Source organism: Dermochelys coriacea, chromosome 2, assembly GCF_009764565.3.
Source record: "Dermochelys coriacea isolate rDerCor1 chromosome 2, rDerCor1.pri.v4, whole genome shotgun sequence".
Classification (NCBI taxonomy): Eukaryota; Metazoa; Chordata; order Testudines; family Dermochelyidae; genus Dermochelys; species Dermochelys coriacea.
Window position 1 is genome coordinate 251,937,118 of NC_050069.1, and position 21,137 is coordinate 251,958,254.

General features: G+C 38.9%; 1 protein-coding gene across 1 annotated transcript in view; it reads right to left on the reverse strand.

Moving 5' to 3' along the window:
* Positions 1-20,810, reverse strand: part of UBE3C (ubiquitin protein ligase E3C) — a 183,000-nt gene extending 162,190 nt beyond the window's left edge. The window contains 4 exon segments of the mRNA XM_038389495.2: positions 282-428; positions 1,221-1,295; positions 7,010-7,063; positions 20,508-20,810. Of these exon segments, the coding sequence (XP_038245423.2) occupies positions 282-428; positions 1,221-1,295; positions 7,010-7,063; positions 20,508-20,573 (342 nt within the window). The 5' untranslated portion in view covers positions 20,574-20,810.
* Between the last annotated feature and the right edge of the window lie 327 nt (positions 20,811-21,137).

Genomic DNA, 21,137 nt, shown 5'->3' on the forward strand with positions numbered 1-21,137 from the left:
AGTGGATTTGTGCTATTTCATCTGAATTGGCATTGAATAGGAAGTACAAAGAAGAAATCTAGCCACCAAAATCCACCAACTTTGCTCTCTTTGAAACTGGATTAAAAAAAGAGGGCTACAGAACAGCCATATTTCTAACAAATGGATCAAAAGGATAACTAAGACTGTTCTGCAGCCACCCACTTATTTCTACGGAATGAAGCAATTAGTAATGAAGTGACTAAAAAACATGCAAGAAATAAAACTAACTACAGTAGAGTAAAATATGTACTGGCACTCACCAAACGCTTAGAATCCTCTTTCTGTCTATAAAAAAACAGAAGTTGACGTACTAAAAGGGTCAGATTAGCTCCACTGGCAGTGGAGACAGTTCCTCCAGATTGTGCCAGATTAGCACAGCAATCAAATTCACTTCTTTGGATGGAGTACTTAAAAGTTAAAAATAAATTAAAATTATGTTCTGACAACACATGAAAATATAAATGCAGGATTTTAAGCTATTCGTTTTGAATTTCCATCTTATCCGACAGGTAAAATGAAGGTACTATTCTGATGTTACATATTTGTTAAGAGTCCAAGTTACACAAATCCCCTTCACAGCATTATGCTGATTCTTTGTTTACAATTTGTCCTGAAGTCCCATGTTAAGAAATAATACCATTTAATATAAACTTGTTTTGAACCAGCCCACTCTGTTAGCCAGTTCATAAACATAAACAACACTTTTGCAGAATAACTGACCCAGTGCTGTCTAAAAGAAGCCCCTTCCAAATCAACCTATCATCTAAATTATACGAAGAAACATGTTTGTGCATCATACACTAGAAATGACATTTCAATCACTTGAAACATATTTGGCCCAATTTTCAGAGGTGCTAAGCAACCCCAGCTTTGCTTCATTTAAATAGGAGCTGCAAGAACATGGTCCAGCAATGCCTTTATGCACGTGCTTAACTTTGAAAACATTAATATTCCCATTGAAGTCAATGCTCAACAATGCCCTTTAAAAATAAGGCCAAACTGAGAATAAAACAAACTCTTGCTTTTCACTATTCTTATATGGGTTTGGACCATGCTTACCAAAGGAAACTAGCAATATCAAAGTTTCTCAACAGAAATGGCTAGGACTATAGTATTAAGAAGCCCCAGTTTCAATTAAATTGTTTTACACATTTATTTTAATCACAATTTCTCTCTCAATTGATGAGAAAAATACCTACCTGGTACTTTCTGGCCCTGTACCCCCGTACAAAGGACTGGATGATTATTGCATTTTTCAGCCTTCGTCTTTCTTCCTATAAAATTAAAAGAAATAAGGCAGTCAAAAATACAGGATGCAGAACTGAATCTTGTTTCTATAATTCTGTCATATATATTTATATTCAAAGATATTTTTGGTTTTTTTATACTCTGATCAATTTGCTTTTTCTGTGCATTTGCATATTTCTGAAAATTAAATACATCTTTATCAAAGTAAGAGAAAGGTGCCTGTGACTTAAACATTAGTGACATACACATATACATATACATAATTTAGTCCTGCCCAGGAAGAGATTCCTTTTGTTTGTAAAGGCAATGTAAATTTATAGCAGGATAAGCAATTTTTAATAATCAATAAGAACTATATGAAAAAATATCATGATTTCAAGAACAGAAGAGGAGTTTTCATATCTTATTAAACATAGTGTTTTAACACCACACTTTTCAATGACTGATTTAAATCTGATACCACCATTTACTGGCAAATGAAGTATAAAAATACAATTAGGAAGGCCAAAGAAGAATTTGAGGAACAGCTAGCCAAAGATTCAAAAAGTAATAGCAAATTTTTGTTTAAGTACATCAGAAGCAGGAAGCCTGCTAAACAACCAGTGGGGCCACTGAACGATTGAGGTGCTAACGGAGCACTCAAGGACAATAAGACCATTGTGATCTTCATGGTGGAGGATGTGAGGGAGATTCCCAAACATGATCCATTCTCTTTAAGTGACAGATCTATGGAACTGTCCCAGATTGAGGTATCATTAGAGAAGGTTTTGGAACAAATTGATAAATTAAACAGCAGTAAGTCACCAGGACCAGGTGGTATTCACCCAAGAGTTCTGAAGGAACTCGAATGTGAAATTGCAGAACTACTACCTGTAGTCTGTAACCTATCATTTAAACCAGCTTCTGTACCAGACGACTGGAGGATAGCTAATGCGACCCCAATTTTTAAAAAGGGCTCCAGAGGTTATCCTGGCAATTACAGGCCTGTAAGCCTGACTTCAGTACCAGGAAACTGGTTGAAACTATAATAAAGAACAATATTGTCAGACGTATAGGTGAACATAATTTGTTGAGGAAAAGTCAACATGGCTTTAGTAAAGGGAAATCATGCCTCACCAATCTACTAGACTTCTTGGAGGGGGTCAAAAAGCATGTGGACAAGGAGGATCCAGTGGATATAGTGCACTTAGATTTTCAGAAAGCCTTTGACAAGGTCCATCACCAAAGACTCTTAAGCAAAGTAAGCTGCCATGGGATAAGAGGGAAGGTGCTCTCATGGATTGATAACTGGTTAAAAGATAGGAAACAAAGGATAGGTATAAATGGTCAGTTTTCAGAATGGAGAGAAGTAAATAGTGGTGTACCCCTGTTCTGGGACCAGTCCTATTCAATATATTCATAAATGATCTGGAAAAAGGGGTAAACAGTGAGGTGGCAAAATTTGCAGATGATACAAAACTGCTCAAGATAGTTAAGTCCCAGACAGACTGTGAAAAGCTACAAAGGGATCTCTCAAAACTGGGTGACTGGGCAACAGAATGGCAGATGAAATTTAATGTTGATAAATGCAAAGTAATGCACATTGGAAAGCATAATCCCAACCATACATATAAAATGATGGGGTCTAAATGAGCTGTTACCACTCAAGAAAGAGATCTTGGAGTCATTGTGGATCGTTCTCTGAAAACATCCACTCAATGTGCATCGGCAGTCAATAAAGCAAACAGAATGCTGGAAATAATTAAGAAAGGGACAGATAATAGGACAGAAAATATCACGTTGCCTCTATATAAATCCATGGTACGCCCACATCTGGAATGCAGATGTGGTCGCCCCATCTCAAAAAATATATATTGGAATTGGCAAAAGTTCTGAAAAGGGCAACAAAAACTATTAGGGATATGTAACGGCTTCTGTATGAGGAGAGATGAATAAGGCTGGGACTTTTCAGCTTGAAAAAGAGATGGCTAAGTGGAGATATGATTGAGGTTTATAAAATCATGACTGCTGTAGAGAAAATAGGTAAGGAAGTGTTGTTTACTCCTTCTCCTAATACAAGAACTAAGGGTCACCAAATGAAATTAATAGGCAGCAGGTTTAAAACAAATGAAGTATTTTTTCACACAATGTACAAACAACCTGTGGAACTCCTTGCCAGAGGATGTTGTGAAGGCCAAGACCATAACAGGGTTCAAAAAAGAACTAGATAAGTTCATGGAGGATAGGTCCATCAATGGCTATTAGCCAGCATGGGCAGAAATGGTGTCCCTAGCCTGTTTGCCAGAAGCTGGAATGAGCAACAGGGGATGGATCACTTGATGATTACCTGTTCTGTTCATTCCCTCAGGGGCACCTGGCACTGGCCACTGTTGGGAGACAGGATACTGGGCTAGATGGATCTTTGGTCTGACCAGTAGGGCCACTCTTATGTTTACCCTTTGACCCAAGTTAGCCAAAGTTCAGGGCGTTTTAGGGCTGTTTCTGTTAGGATAAGAAATAGATTATATCAGTCAGGTATATTCTTGGTGTAGTCTTACTGCCTCTAAAGGGATCCTTTGATTCTGAGAGGAAGATGAGATCTGGTGCTTCAAACCCAGGGACATGGCATGGAGATATGGAAAGACACTTCCTCTTCCCACAAAAATTAGACAAGATGAGGGATGTTTTATGGAGTCTTCTCAGCACCCAAAAATGTCTTAAAGTATCATTTCCTTAAAGAGATTTAATTTCTGAAAAGAATTAAGCAGAAAGCCAAGCTAGCTCAGATACTAGGGAAGAAGTTTAATAGTTTCTACTGCTAGCACAGCCAATTAAGGTGATAAGAAGTATCCAAGGGAAATGCATATAGATTACATTTCCATTCATACCTGTACTATTTGGTAGGATGCATTTATTTGGGCGGGGGGAGAGGAGGAGGATAAAACTGCAGGTAATTGGGTAAGGAAGTCTCAAAGGCAATGGCTGAGGACAGGGGAAGTAGGGAAATCGGGCAACAGCAAAATCAGTGAGGGTTAGTTGGGGACAGGTTAAAATTTTTCCTTTTTTTGTTTTTTTCCCTTTTTTCCTTTCCTTTTTTTTTTTTTTTTTAAACTACTGCGACAAACCCACACCCACTTACATTTTTACGGCCTACTCAGACAAAAAAGAAGTCTCCATGTGACATTTGATGCTATTTAAAAGTTTGCTGTAGACAGACAAGCCATTCTTATTATCCTAATTAACCAGTGATTAATTTACCAAATATGCCTTTGTCCTTTTTTTTTAAGACAAGCCATTTTTGAGATGAGATGTCAAAAAAAGGCATATAAAGAATTTCTGAAACACGATCCAACTTCTACAGTATGATTTTGAATCCCGGTCCCCAAACAGACTGCCTGACTATTCCAAGATTTGAGCAAATTAATTCCATGCTGGCCCCAGACCAAAACACAAAATGTGAAATATCTAAGATTTTAATGGATGGAAGGACAAAGTTAGGAAAAATTCTCAACCTCAATTATGGAGATGCACCACCTCTCCATAATATCACAGGGTGAAATTATGCAGCAAGGCAGATATATTTTCCCACTCTGCAGGTATGGATTTCATCCTAGAATACATAATTGTCAATTAGTGACCCATAATTGCGAGTGTTTGAAGTCTGAGGTCACTACTGAGATTTCACTGCATGCACTTTTTCAAAGCCCATAACTGATTTTATTCTCAAAGGACTCATTCTTAAAAAAAAAAAAAAAAAAAAAAAACACCCCACACTCTTCTATAAAGGGACTTTTCTTTCATCCTGTAAAACTAATATATGTGGAGATCAGGATTGTCAAGCAATTTAAAAAAAATCAATCACAATTAATCGTGCGATTAAAAAAATTAATCGCGATTAATCATGTGATCAATCACACTATTAAACAATAATACAATACCATTTATTTAAATATTTAGGATGTATAATTTTTCAAATGTATTGATTTCAATTACAACACAGAATAGAAAGTGAACAGTGCTCGCTTTATATTTATTTTTGATTAAAATATTTGCACTGTAAAAAACAAAACAGTATTTTTTAATTCACCTCCATACAAGTACTGCAATGCAATCTCTTCACCATGAAAGTTGAACATTAAAATGCAGAATTATGTACAAAAAAATCTGCATTCAAAAATAAAACAATGTAAAACTTTAGAGCAGTGGTGGACATTTTGCGGCCTGTCAGGTAATCCACTGGCGGGCCTCCAGACCGTTTATTTACATTTGCACGGCAGCCCACAGCTCCAATGCAAATGTTCCCGGACAATGGGAGCTGTGGGAATATATCTGAAAATGTAGAAAAACATCCACAAATATTTAATAATTTTCAATTGGCATTCTATTGTTTAACAGTGCGATTAATCACAATTAATTTTTTTGAGTTAATCGCATGAGTTAACTGCAATCAATCAACAGCCCTAGTGGAGCTATACATTATACACATATTTGTGTGATACATACACAAAGTATATGCCTATAATATACCCGTACACAGTGCTTTGTTTCTGATGCAAGTATTAGCAGCTGAATGAGTGTGTTAGCCACTTATCGCTCAGCAAAAAGTTTCTGAAACACAGAATAGTACTTTTGCATGTTGGTAAGGATTGACAGATCATAAATGGGAGTAGTAATTTAAGATACAAGATACCAAATTGCATGTGTAAATTCAGTACATAACTGTGCATTCAACTTAAAAATCAGATCCTTTTAGATCTCAAAACCCAGTAACTAATATAAAAAATAGTGAATTACAATAGAGGTTCTTAGCAGTCTTGCAAAAAAACAAAAGCACAGGTTTATGAGTCAAATGTTCTTGTTTATGTTCTTTATCAGTATGTAAACTATTCAGGTATACATTGTCATCTGAGACCAATTATCTAAACTTAGGGGGTATTTTCACCCCCTTTTAAAATAGGGGGAAGGTCAAACAAAAATGAATCCTTTTCACTTTCCACTTACTTGGTATCATTTTATTGCCAAGTTTGTTCATTAAAGACAACTATGTTTGGAAAACGGTATTTTCACCGTTCCAGTTTACATTCTTTTAAGAGGTGATTTTGGAGTAATTAGTTATAGCAGCAGACTAATGCCACCAACACAGGATAATGATTTAATTGCAGGCTCAAGCATCATCATAATAATTATCATCTCTACTCCTTATAGAGCATTTTTCATCAGTAGATTTCAAAGTACTTTACAAAGGAGGTCAGTATCATTCTCTTTACAGATGGGGAAACTGAGGCACAGAAAGCGGAAGAGGCCAGTTTCAGAGTCTTGTATAGAGCCTAGGTCTCCTGAGTCCCAGTCCAGAGGAATCGAGGACGAGGGAGGTGTAAGGAGAAAATTCCTGGCCACATAAATTCCTTTTTCCATTAAGGGCCTGATCCAATGCTCATTGAAGTCATTGGCAAAACTCACATTGATTTCCATGGGTATCGCATCAGACACTAAATACTTTTTTTTTTAAAAAGGAAATAGTTCTTATAGAAGAATATTTATATCGGGGAAATCTAGGGGGAAAAGTTTAAATGGTTCTATTGATTCTGATATATGGAAGAACAAAATGTACATAGAAAGTTCACAAACTAAAAAAAACCCTATAGAATAATTTCAAGTAAAACTCTACTAAAATACAAGATTTCGAAGTGTAACTATCATCAGGCTGAACAAAATTACAGCATACATGAAAGCTGTTGTTTTCCACAACACTCTATTTTACCTCTCGTTTACGCCTTTCTTCCTGGGTACGATGCAGAAGAGAAGCCTTTTCTTCCTAGAAGGGGACCAAAAAAAGCTGCTGTAGTGTTTTCACTCAAAAGTTCAGGTATTTGCATAAAGTAATACATATTTTTAAATGGTTCACAGTGCAGAATACATTCCATGTTCAAGGAAATGCAAAAATGTGACCTATTAGCATTTTCACTGTTATGGGCCCAGATCTGACGCAATTCCATTTCCTATTAACTATCTACTTCTACCTATCTATTTGTTACTTATATGGCCCCCCATCACCATCCATCTGAAGGTTCACAAATATTAATGAATTTATACTCAGAATTTATACACCTCCCTGTAAGTTTGGGAAATATCCCTATTTTACAGATGGGAACTTGAGGCAGAGAGAGATTATTACCCAGTCCAGCAAAGTACTTTAAAAGGTGATTCAAAAGAAATTAACTGTCAGCCCATAACTTCTGGCTGAGTAACAGAAGTCCTCAAATCCTGTTTTTAAAACTTTAAGTTAGAGAGATTCCACCATTTACTCTAGTTCAAATCAGCAAGTGACCCAGGCCCCACACTGCAGAGGAAGGCAAAAAACCCTCAGGGTCTCTGTCAATCTGACCACCTATTCCTCTAAAGACAGTATTTTTATTTCCAAAGAGACCATTACAGTCATTGGTCTCCAAAGAGAACTGTTTCCACGTATTTTAAACACAATAAAAATTTTTTTTTTTTTAAATCTATCATTCAACTGGAAAGAAAGCCTCTCACACTGGCACGGTAAAAGTTTCTGACGATATCATATAAAAAAATAACTGAAGTTAATAATATGCCATGAGTTAACTATATAAAAGGGTAATTTTGATAGTATGAACCAAGTATGAATTAATTGATAAATTGAGTGTTCAGGATATACCATACAGATTACCTCTTTTCTTGCAACTGATATTCAGTGGACTACTAGCTTTGGCACTTGATGAAACATTCTTAGTATCAAACTCCTGAACAGAAACACAACCCCCGTGACACCAACTACCTGTCAATCTGTTTCACTCTGCAGACAGAGCCAATAAGAAAACGCTCCTGCTCTGAAAAACATGTACACTTGTAATTTCTCACATTTCAGGGCTGGAGGGAAAAACAGGAGAGAAACAGAAAAAGGAAGACATACCTGGCTAAAGATGAATGTGAGTGGGTGAGGGATGAAGAGAGGGAGATGGGAAAGAGACAGCCATAATATATGAAAAATGGGTTGAAAAGAGATACAAGGACAGAAAAAAATGGCAAGAAGGAGTGGAGGCCCAAAACCATATTCTCCTTATAGTCTGCTTCCCCCCACTCCTCCCTTTGTGGCCCTTTCAATTTCAGTAAACTGATGACAGGTTTCAGAGTAGCAGCCGTGTTAGTCTGTATTCGCAAAAAGAAAAGGAGTACTTGTGGCGCCTTGGAGACTAACAAATTTATTTGAGCATAAGCTTTCACGAGCTACATGATGCATCCGATGAAGTGAGCTGTAGCTCACAAAAGCTTATGCTCAAATAAATTTGTTAGTCTCTAAGGTGCCAAAAGTACTCCTTTTCTTTTTTAGTAAACTAATGATTACTGGACTGCCATGTTAATAGTCCATTTCCTCACACTAGAGTGAACACTTGTCTAAACTAATATACTTATAAAAATAAAACAAATACTCTTGATCCAATATTGTATAAATACTTTAAAAGTTACAGAATTCAAATTCCCTTAATTTGAGAGTATAATCTAGATATCAACAATTAGATGTGTACAATCTGGCTAACCAATGACCAAAGGGTAAGGGAGACAATAAATCTCCATTTATGAGAGTTTTAAACATCAATACAATGGAGTTATAACTAAGATTAAAGGGTGCATTTTTAATGAAAATCAGAAATCAGAAAAACATCTTTTTGACATGGGATCTATTCAGCTGTGAAATAACCCCCCAAGGCAAATGGTGGAAGACTCACCACTTAAGACATTTTAAAAAAATAGACTTCATAAAGAAGCAATAAACAAAGACCTGTTAGGTCAGCTACTCCAATTCTAACATGTATGCTCTATGACTAACGACTTTTGGGGAAAATCTCAGTAATTATTTGTATTACAAGTGCATTTTTATCTATCTAGTTATATTTCTTTGCTTTTGCTCTTAGAATTAGCACACTGGAGGAAGAGCAGAGCAAGTTTCACTAGCAGTTACAAAATCTATCACAGTAGACAGAATCAGACAGTCGAACTAATATAACCGTGGATTTCTACAATCTCATTACTGGTGCTGAGTCATACTTGGCTTCTTTTATCTAGGGTGTCAACTAGTTTGCTGACAGCTATTAGATGATATTCTAAATTCTCTCCCCCTGCATACAGCAGTGGCCTGAGATACTGGCACACTGGACAGTCACCCAAGTTTTAACACTGCAGTGGGCTCCAAAATCACTCCACCTCATGCTATCTCCCTCATTGCTGCTATTTATGAGCATCTATCAGATGCTGATGCTGCCACCTCATTCCCTTGCTGAATAGTCCACCAGCCACTTCTCAATTGCAGCAGCATGTACTTCTCATGTTTGCTCCACATTTGGAGGTCACAGATGCAGGGGGCATGCAGCTGCAGTTCCTGCCTTGGCTCCTTAGGTCTAAATCTAAGAATCTTTAGGCTGGTTATGGCCCAAACAAGAAGACAAGGAGAGCGGAGACATAAACCCGGGGAGGGAAGAGTGAAAGGAAGCCAGAAAAAGAAGCTGGCAACCTTAAAGATCTCTGTGACTTACGAATGAAAGAAACCCTTGAACCCTTCACCATTATCAAACATGCAGGTCAAATATGTGCTGTTTAAATCACCATCACTGCAACAACTGAGTGAAAAACAAAATCAGGAAAATAGCATTCCTGTCCTCTCCTTCATGTCACCGATTTGAACTGCTATCTTTAGAGGGACTGTTCTTACATATTATTTATGATACACTGCAAATCATTGTTACTGAGGGAAGGTGTGCAAAGAGATGAGTTTTCCATGGCACCCTAAAAAAGGTAAGTGGAAAGACATGTCAGCTGGCAGTTCTTCTTCACTCTTAAGACATGGACTGTGTCTGTATGTTTCATACCGTATGGAGCACAATGTCAGCACTTAATAAATAATAATCTCTGTTCCACCCATTCTTTCTTCCAATGGAGTCAGAGCTGAGGCTACTCTCCCCTGCAGCAAAGGTCGCCAGTAACCATTTTTGCAGGCTCCCCAGATGTAGTGTACTGAGCCTGGGAAAGTAGAGTTTCAGAAGCCCTTTATGACCACACAAGTGGCTGCTGTACCAGTCAAGAAAAAAATCAAAAACCTGATACGATGCAGTCCCAGAGGCAGGAAAGTACAGCATGAAAAAGTCCCAAATTTTGAAGTGAAAGCAGACAGTAGCTTCAGACATCTGGAATCCTGTACATTTCACTTATCAAGCACAGGAAGAAGATAAGCAGAGCTAAGCAGAAGAAAGGTAGACAAAGCACAAGGACAAAGACAGAAGCAAGATGACAAAAAAATAGACATGCAAAGACAAGGAAGCAGGCAGCGGACACAGAGCATATTATAAAAAGAAAAGGAGTACTTGTGGCACCTTAGAGACTAACAAATTTATTTGAGCATAAACTTGCGTGAGCTACAGCTCGTAGCTCACGAAAGCTTATGCTCGAATAAATTTGTTAGTCTCTAAGGTGCCACAAGTACTCCTTTTCTTTTTGCGAATACAGAATAACACGGCTGCTACTCTGAAACAGAGCATATTATAGAAAGAAAGGCTCATAGCAAGAAAATCAGTGATTACAGCGGAAGAGACACTTTTTTAAAGTAACATTTAGAATACCAGGGGATAACATAGTTTGTAGCTTCTGTAGGCAATGCTTACTACACACAACCACTCCCTCAAAAGTCTGTCTGCCACTCTCCCTTCCCCCCCCCCATTTCAAAAACTCCCTGCAGTCTCTCCTGGGAACGGAGTTCTGTGTGCCCCTATTCCCCCCACCATGCCCATGGCTCTATCTGCCCCCAAATCATACCTTCACCCATATAAGGAGGTCCATATGCCCCTTTCTCCCACCTTCCTATACCAGGGTCCCCCAATCTCTCCCCGCCAGAGGTTGTGTACATGCCCTAATTCCCCACACATCCTCCTGCCATTATTCTTCTTTCTGTCTGGGAGATAAGACATTCAGGGTGTCTTGGGAGGATAAGCAGAGATGAAATGGTGGAATTGTTATGCTGGGAAGCACTACTGTGCTACTCAGATGTCAGGGGCTCCATCTGTCCTCCATTTTTCCTCTTTCGGTTTCGATTTTCCCCCAAAATCAATAAGGTTCTGTCCACTGGTGCTGAGAACATTCCCTAAAATTTTGGAATTGATTAGACGTGGCATTCAAAAGTTATTGTATTACATACAGCCATGAAGTTGAGTGTAAGGCCTTCGCTAGGTTCACCAGTTACATTTTAAAACCTAGGTTTCAGAGTAGCAGCCATGTTAGTCTGTATCCGCAAAAAGAACACGAGAACTTGTGGCACCTTGGAGACTAACACATTTATTAGAGCATAAGCTTTCGTGGGCTACAGCTCACTTCATCGGATGTATAGAATGGAACATATAGCAAGAAGATATATATATACATACAGAGAAGGTGGAAGTTGCCATACAAACTGTAAGAGGCTAATTAATTAAGATGAGCTATTATCAGCAAGAGAAAACTTTTGTAGTGATAATCAAGATGGCCCATTTAGACAGTTGACAAGAAGGTGTGAGTACACTTAACATGGGGAAATAGATTCAATATGTGTAATGATCCAGCCACTCCCAGTCTCTATTCAAACCCAAGTTAATGGTATTTAGAATGCATATTAATTCAAGCTCAGCAGTTTCTCATTGGAGTCTGTTTTTGAAGCTTTTCTGTTGCAAAATTGCCACCCTTAAATCTTTTACTAAGTGGCCAGACAGACTGAAGTGTTCTCCTACCGGTTTTTGAATGTTATGATTCCTGATGTCAGATTTGTGCCAGCAATGCTCCTCTGCCTTGTACATTGGCCAAACCGGACAGTCTCTACGCAAAAGAATAAATGAATGCTGAGCTTGAATTAATATGCAAACTAGATACTATTAACTTGGGTTTGAATAGAGACTGGGAATGGCTGGGTCATTACACATATTGAATGTATTCCCCTATGTTAAGTATCCTCACACCTTCTTGTCAACTGTCTAACTGGGACATCTTGATTATCACTACAAAAGTTTTTTTCCTCCTGCTGATAATAGCTCATCTTAATTAATTAGCCTCTTACAGTTTGTATGGCAATTTCCACCTTCTCTGTATGTATATTATATAATCTTGTATATGTATATATATATAATCTTACTATATGTTCCATTCTATGCATCCAATGAAGTGGGCTGTAGCCCACAAAAGCTTATGCTCTAATAAATTTGTTAGTCTCTAAGGTGCCACAAGTACTCCTGTTCATTTTAAAACCTAGAAATGGCATGGTTATAATTAAAAAAAAAAAAAAAAAAAAACCACACCACAACTACTGGCTTGCACTGCATTATACATCAAAGGACAGCTTGCAGTTTCACTGGTATATTAAGTAAGATACCAGGGTCGATAAAAATCAATGTTTTTTTCCCTAAATAAAAAAAAATCGGAATTTTTTATAAAATGCTTTTGAGGAAAAAACCTATCTAAAGATAGTTTTAATTAAGATACATTATAGCTCAAAGATATCTCATCATGGAATAGGGACTATAAATTCTAATTCTATAATATGAGACAATATACTCATATAATGTTTAAGAAAAATTTTGTAAATGAGTTCCAATAGTTCATGAATTATGGACCCAATTTTATGAGATTCCAGGGGCTTCTGTATAGATTATTTAGGTTAATCTTTCTATCTACCCAATGGGACACAGTGCTCAGTCTAGAAGATACCATCAGATATGCTTAGTTTTGCAGTTCTCAAACTGTGGATTTGTGTCTGCAGAGATAACATGCTTGTTAACAGCAAAAAAGTTTTTAAATACATAAATAATATATTAAGGTGAGAAATAACAGACCTCAACCCTATTGTCCGTCTGCAAATTTGTATACACAGAGTCAATCCCTTACCTCTCTCTGAAAGTGCAAAGTTTCAAAAAGTTCAATGAATAGAAGATTGTTGGGGTCAGAATAGATCTGGACAAGGAGAAGTAGTCTGGAGATAAATGCGAGAAGGGAGACAGGCAGTAGAAACAAAAGTGAAACTGTTTGAGCAGCATATTCCAGAATGCACTTTTATGTAGAAATCCATGATTAAATCAAGTCTTCCTGACTAGTGATTGAAATCATGATTTATACCAATTTGATTTAAATCAAATCCACCCTGTAAGATTCCAATTGATATGATGCTTCAGAAAACAGGTGGGTTATTATTGAGTGACCATCAGAAACACCAATATATAATAAACAAGGAAACATTTCTAATTTTGAATTTTCTTCTCCTCATTTTGCTCCACTATACTGTAGAAAATATGCTCCAGTGTAATGTAAAAAATGATTTCACCAATCCTAAGACTTGACTTTATGGGTTCATGAATCTAAGAAGGTCGAAGAGATGGTCTATAGGGGATGTTTCAGAGTAGCAGCCGTGTTAGTCTGTATTCGCAAAAAGAAAAGGAGTACTTGTGGCACCTTAAAGACTAACGGATGAGATCCTGGTCCTACTCAAGTCAGTGGAAGTTTTGTCATTGACTTCAGTGAGGCCAGGATTTTACCCTAGGATATTAGCACTATTCCCAACTCTTAGGAGAGTAACATGTAGTTCCCAGTTGCTTACAAACTTAAACTTAGACCTCAATCCTTCATTTATGCACGTAATTTTCCTACAAGTTCATTCACCCATGCAACTTTGATGTCATGTAAAGCTCCACTGACTTCACTGAGACTCCACAAGGACATGACGATCGATCCACATGGACCTGTTTACCAATCTGAATTTAAGCCTGTAAATTCTTTGGGGCCGGGACTGTCTTTAGTATACGTCTGTAAAGCAATGGGGCCCTGACCTGACTGGAGCCTCTAGACCAGTGTTTCTCAAGCTATCTGATGTGGGGGACCGGCATTTTTTTCTTCCCAATGTACGCACAGACTGGCAGCCGATGGCTCGCGGACTGGCACCGGTCCGCGGACCACCACTTTGAGTAGCACTGCTCTAGACCAGAGGTGGGCAAACTACAGCCCACAGGACCTTCCTGCCCAGCTCCTGAGCTCCTGGCCCAGGAGGCTAGTCCCTCGCCCCTCCCCCGCTGTTCTCAGTGCGCCGAGCCACTGGTGCAACACTCTGGGCGGCTGGGCAGCGCAGTTGCAGAACCGCTGCCTGACCTGGTGCTCTGGGCGGTGCAGCTGTAGCACTGCCAGCCACCGGTTCTCCAGGCAGCGCAGTTAGAGGGCAGGGGGGTTCAGGGGTGTGGTCAGGGGTGTGGATGGGGTCAGGGCAGTCAGAGGGCGGGGAACTGGGGGGTTGGATGGGGCAGGGGTCCCATGGGGGGGCAGTCAGGAATGGGGAAGGGTTGGATGGGGCGGCAGGGGTGGGAGTTCCGGGGGGGGTGGATGGGGCAGGAGTCCCGGGGGACCGTCAGTGGGCAAGAAGCAGGGGGTGTCAGATAGGAGGCAGGGGCCGGGCCACGCCTAGCTGTTTGGGAAGAGAAAGCCTCGCCTAACAGGCCCTCCATTCAATTTTGGAAACCTGATGTGGCCCTCGGGCCAAAAAGTTCGCCCATCCCTGCTCTAGACTTTACTGTAATATAAACAAACAACTGGTTATAATTTTTAGCAGCATGTTATTTGATTTATTATATCAAAACTGGAAAGATGTATGTTTTTCACAGCCTGATAACTAAGTATCTTGTCCAATTTTTCTGAAACTTACAGAAAGAAGTTCATCCTTAAGATTAGAAATTTCATCCCAAATTTGCAAAAAGTACCAAACGATTGAGAACAACAGGTTAGAATGGAATAGCTTCTGCAACCTTAACTATCACTTCATAATTTGTAACTTCAATATAAGGATGAGGAAAATACCCAATGAAGTAGAAAGAAGAAACCCCTCAGAAAATATATGCATTTATAAACTGTTTCTAAGGTTTCCCTGGTGAGATTGTAAGAATACTTGAACAGCATTACCTCTGAACTCCAGATCTATGCAGTGGAAACAGCGTAGTCTACTGCAAAACTTAGACCTCGATATTTCAGAAATATTGGTATGGGCAGTGCCTTATTTCAGTTTGGAATCTGGACTCCACCTCTGCATAAGGGTCTGCCAATGCTGCATCGTTTGCAGGTACAATAGAGCAGTGTAATTCTTTCTAAGGGTACCAACACCCAGAACACAAATTTTAATCACAATCTAAAACCCTAGGATCCAGTCATTTAACAATGATCTGGTGCACAGTTACAAATGCAATATAAAATATTTTCTTGTAAAATGTATTTCTAAAGAAAAATGAGATATAATGAAAACCTCTAAATAAAGTAAGTTTAAGACTTCCTTTTGAAAGAAAGGATGAAAAGCTTTCAATCTATAAACCAGTTGTGTCACATATCACTTTTTTCCATTCGAACAGATCCCACAATTCTATCATTCTTACAGATACATATAATTGTAAATCCAGATCCCACAAAAAAAAAATCTATACCAGTAGACCCTTGTGCCTGTTCAGATCTCATTGCAGTACTAGGGCCCTTATTCCTACTATTTAGCTCACCAATTTCTATTTCCTAGTGAGTCATTCCACATGCAGATTATATTATGCAAGCCAAGTACTTTCTCTAGATCCTATCAGTGTACCTCCTATTAAAATATACAAGAATTCTCATTCTTAAAGTGATGTTGTCAATGTAAAAAGTCATACCAATATTATGTGAACAAATTTCTTAGTTCATTATTAAAAACCTCAGATTATTCAAATTGAAAGAATTTTAAAAGTCCAATTTACTTGACACTATTTAAGCTTTATTAACTTTTCTCATTTCTCCAAGCATCAATTTAATAAATAGATAAAATACCAATGAAGTCAGTTTCACTTTCAGTTTTGTGGTATTGAAATATCTGACTTACAAACACTACAGGGGAATATTTATTTTAAAACAGGTGTTAGATTTGTTGTTTTTTAAATTATGATACTATTTAATGGGCTTAAGTTTTATAAAAGTTTGTTTTACAAATTCTACATTTTGGGATAAGCTTGTATTGACAGTGTCCTTTTTAATAGTTTGTCCTGCCAAGTATTACAATATGTCATTACCATGTCAATACCCTGTAAAGAGCTCTCATGGGCAAATCCCTACTCCCATGCAAAGTCCTTTGACTTAAATGGGATTCCATACAGGGTCAGGGATCTGCCAAATGGATGCAGTTGCAGGTTTAGCACCCAAGTTTCTGTTGAATTTAAAAGTTGACCAACTTTGACAATTGGCCAGTACTGTAGATCTGACCTTAATTAATCCAAAGAATTTAAAGCAGTTTTTAGCAGAAATCAAGGACAGCCTAAAGATTTTTTCAGCAGGTCAGCAAAATGATTCTTTGGCCCATCACTTCCCAAACCAGCTCTTCCTCCCCCAGATCAGAGCTTCTGTAGCTTCAAGCCTTTTAGACCTCAAAAAACAATCTCTGGAATAGGTGTAGAAGGTAGTCCACAAGTAACTCAGAATATTATGGGGATTTTTCTTCAACTCTCAACCATGACAATCAGTTTTCAGTTTGAAGACTACCTTTCAAATGAAAAAGCCTAGAAACTTATTGTAATAGTTAAATGAAAACTGAAACTAACAGTGACATTCAAAGGGTCTCAAAAGCCAGGGTACCAGTGCGATTTGTAGGAAGACAATACAAAAAATGAAAATAAACCAACTGGTCATCTAATTCTAAATAAATTCTGCATGGATAATAGCTGATCCTGCAAACAAATACACAACTAGTATGACTAGTCCTGTTGAAGTCAATGGGACTAAGCATGGAAGTAAACACTACCAGTGGTGTTTGCAGGTCCTTTGATAGAGGATATCATGCCGACACAGGTTTATTTACAATGAAACATTTAAAAAATTACAATTGAAATCTTCAAAGGAACTCTCTCAGGTACTGTAACATTAGGAATACTTTTTTTTTCTAGCAATCAAGAGGTTTAATGAAATCTAAAACAAAAATTAATGATTTTTTAGTTCAATTAAAAGACTGGATTTAAACATTTCCCTTTAAAAATTACGTTCCAGATTATATTAATGCACATGAACCAAAAAGTAAAATAATTTAGAGCAAAATCGAACTAGTCTATTTTTAGTACCCAAGCCAACTCTATACAGCCATAGTGATAAATTACATTCAGCATCTTGGATCAAGAAAGCTGTTAGTAACCCCAATAAATAACTATTTTTAAATATGATTTTTAACTCAATGTCCCTTTAAGAAAGACCTGCCATTGTACAACACAGTGCAGGCCTATCATCAGGAAGAATCAACTGTTAGGCCCAAATACCTAAATGTCCCTTCCAAATAAATTGACCTATTAAAATGTCCCTTCGGCCTGGTCTACACTTAAAAGTTGTACCAGTATAGATGTTAGTTAGGGAGTAAGATTTTTTTTAAATAATAGCTATGCCAATATAATGCCTAGCGTGGACACATTCACTCCAATATAACTATATTTATGCCAGTATAGTCTATGAAACCACACTAGAAGTGTTTTGACAGTTTAGCTATATCAGTATAACCATACCAGCAAAACATTCCTAGAGCAGACAAGGCCTTAATTTTAGAAGCAGACAGTCTATATACATACTTAACAGTACCATTTGTTTGAACCCTAATCCTGCAATTGTATCAACGTAGGCAGAACCATGCACCCATACAGAGCTTCGCTGGACTTCAATGGAGCTCTGCACTGGTGCCAGGATCTGCCCAAGTGGATTCTTTTGCAGCATTAGAGGTTTGAACTGTATCTTTTTTAAAAAGGTCAAACAACTTGGTGAGGGGAGAGTTTATGCCAAAGAACAGTTCAAACTTTCAGAAAAAATTGACACAAGAAACACATTTTGGATTTTCAAAAAGAAAAGGAGTACTTGTGGCACCTTAAATGTTAGTCTCTAAGGTGCCACAAATACTAACAAATTTAAGGTGCCACAAGTACTCCTTTTTCTTTTTGCAAATACAGACTAACACGGCTGCTACTCTGAAACCTGTTTTGGATTTTGTAACCCTTTAGTATGGGGAAATTCCCCACAAAAGTCTATCATGTGGTATCAGCAAAAATAGTGAGATGCACAATTCCTGAACTCTATGCAAATATTTGCCACACCAATATATCTACTATAGCATGTCCCGTTATGTAGAAATTGTGATAATCTGTATTTTTCATGTGACATGACATAAATATAGCTCAACTATTACCTTCACCAAATGCTGTAAGTACTTTCTTCAAAACACATATCTATATTAGAGCTTCCTATGGTGCCCATATTAATATTGAAAACCATAACTTTACTCAAGTAAGTAGTCCCACTGATAAATACTAAGTAGATCTAGGAAGGCAGATGCATGCATCAGGGCAGAGCTACTGAAGACAACGGGGCCCACCCATCTAGATCAGATTGCAGAAGTAAATTGTATGGGACCGAGTTGTATACTCAATTTCGGCTTTCACATTTCCTTGCTTTTGAACATTTACCCTTGCAACTTTACCCTTATAAGAATTTAACCTTTGTGTGTGCTAATTCAGAATATATTAGTAAACTATTTCATATTACAAAATATTATTCCACATTATAAAATATTATTCCCACCATGATTGGAAATCCAACTGCAATTTGCATAAACTAGAAAAATTAATAATAGTATCAGAAGATATTATGATACTTTTTTCCTTTCTGGAAGAGGAAACGTATTCTGTAAGTGATACTATTAGCGATCATAATTTGATGCCATAGGATGTAAAATACCTAAAATACATTCCTGAAGAGAAGGGCATGCCTGGCCAATTACCACTTTTACCTATTAAGATTTATTCTACTTTTGGCATACAAAAATGTAATGCCATGTATGTGTTCTAATGACCACAAATGGCTTTTAGTCATCAGAAGTGTCAGGGGAAGATAGTTCCTCTATAATTCAGATGAATAGTTACACACACTTAATACAGTTCTGATGTACATTTTCTTTATGAAAACATGTAGCAGATAATACTGTGATAGGAAAGTTCACTGTGAATTTAATATCAGGTAACATAATTTTCCTCTTATTAGCCCAAACTTCTAAGTTTACTATCTAACATAAAAAGTCCCAGAACAACAACAAACATGATTATAATAAAAAGAAAAGGAGTACTTGTGGCACCTTAGAGACTAACAAATTTATTTGAGCATAAGCTTTCGTGAGCTACAGCTCACTTCATCGGATGCATCGGATGAAGTGAGCTGAAGCTCACAAAAGCTTATGCTCAAATAAATTTGTGAGTCTCTATGGTGCCACAAGTACTCCTTTTCTTTTTGCGAATACGGACTAACATGGCTGCTACTCTGAAACCTACGATTATAATACACAGCCCCAAATCTATATTTTAATTTATGTTTTTGAACAATAAAACCAATACACTACATCAAAGCTCAAACAGCTCCCCCCATGATAGTGATCATGACGAGGAGAACCCGAATCTAACTGATGAACCAAAGGGAGCCACACCTTTTCAATCAGACTGCTTCAAAAACTGTTTTGGAATTTGTTTGCTCTTTATGTCTGAGAGTCCCCTGTGGCTGACAAATTAAATTCTTTATAACCCTTCCCAATCAGCAAGCTCTAACCAAACAATTTAACTTCCTTTTAGCAATAAACAGGGGGCAATACAGTAGTTTAGTACAGCAACAGCACCTACTGACTGCTACTCACTCTCCACATGATACATTGATTTCAGTTTGTCATTTGAATGCGAACTTGGTGAGGAAGGAGTAAAATTGTGACCCGAGAACCCTGAGCCATTTGGGATGGAGGCCGCATGAATTTGCATTTATTTTAAGTTTTACAAGTATATCCCTCCCCCATTCCAGTGACGCATGATTTTTGTTGTGTGTTTCAATGAAGACTTTTCTGTAAAAGAAAAGACAGAGGTTCCTAACTATCCCCCTTCAGGCAACGAGCCCTAGAAACTAGCTGCTCCAGGCATGGTTCCCACAACAAATCAGATCACTTTTGAATGCACCTGGAGCTCTTCTGATTTAAAACACAAACAAATCCAAACAAGTGAGCAAACACATCATCCATGGGGGTGGAGAGCTATTTCTTTTTCTGCCCCCAAGACCCCCTTAGTCACACCTGCTCCCATCTGTAAAGGCCCAGCCGCTGGGCGCAAAAGGCAAAACAGGCAGGCTAGGAAAATCAGACACGACCAATAATTCAGACAGATCACAGCCAGACCCGCGTTTCTTACCTTCCTACTAGCTCCGCCAAGAGACACCTTGGGCCTGGTTTTGAAATCCCCTTCAAAGCTGAACATGTTTACAGCTTATCCCATCGAGAGCGGCGCCCGTGCTGCCTCCCAGGCTGACGCTGCACAGGGGCAGTGACCGAGGCCGGGGCAGGGGCACTCGCTGCCCGTCCAGGGGAGGCACAAACCCCGGTGCCACCCTCGCTGCCTCCCTCCCACTGCTGCCGCCGGGCTGCCTCCAGCCAGGAGGGGCCGCTCCCACACCCCCCCCCCCACTCGCCCCTCTCGCTCCCCCTCCTCTCTGACCACCAGCTACTGCTCCGTGCGGGGGGGGGGGGGGAGAGGGGGGCTGGCTCGGCGACTGCTCTTGCACTAGGGATCAGCCGGCTCCGGAGAGAAAATGGCCGCCGACCAGCACCCTGTGCGCGCTCCAGTCGGCGCGCGGCCCCGCCTCAGCCGCCGGGAACGCGCGCTGGCTGCCTCCAGCGCGCGCCCGGCCTCGGGTTGGAATTCGTCCCTGTCAGAGCCTGGCCCGCCCCTCGCTAGTGACGCCGCCCCGCGGGCCGTTCCCACAGCCCGGCCGCAGGCATGGGCGAGGGGGCCCGTGCCGTGGGTCCGGACCCAATAGAGGGA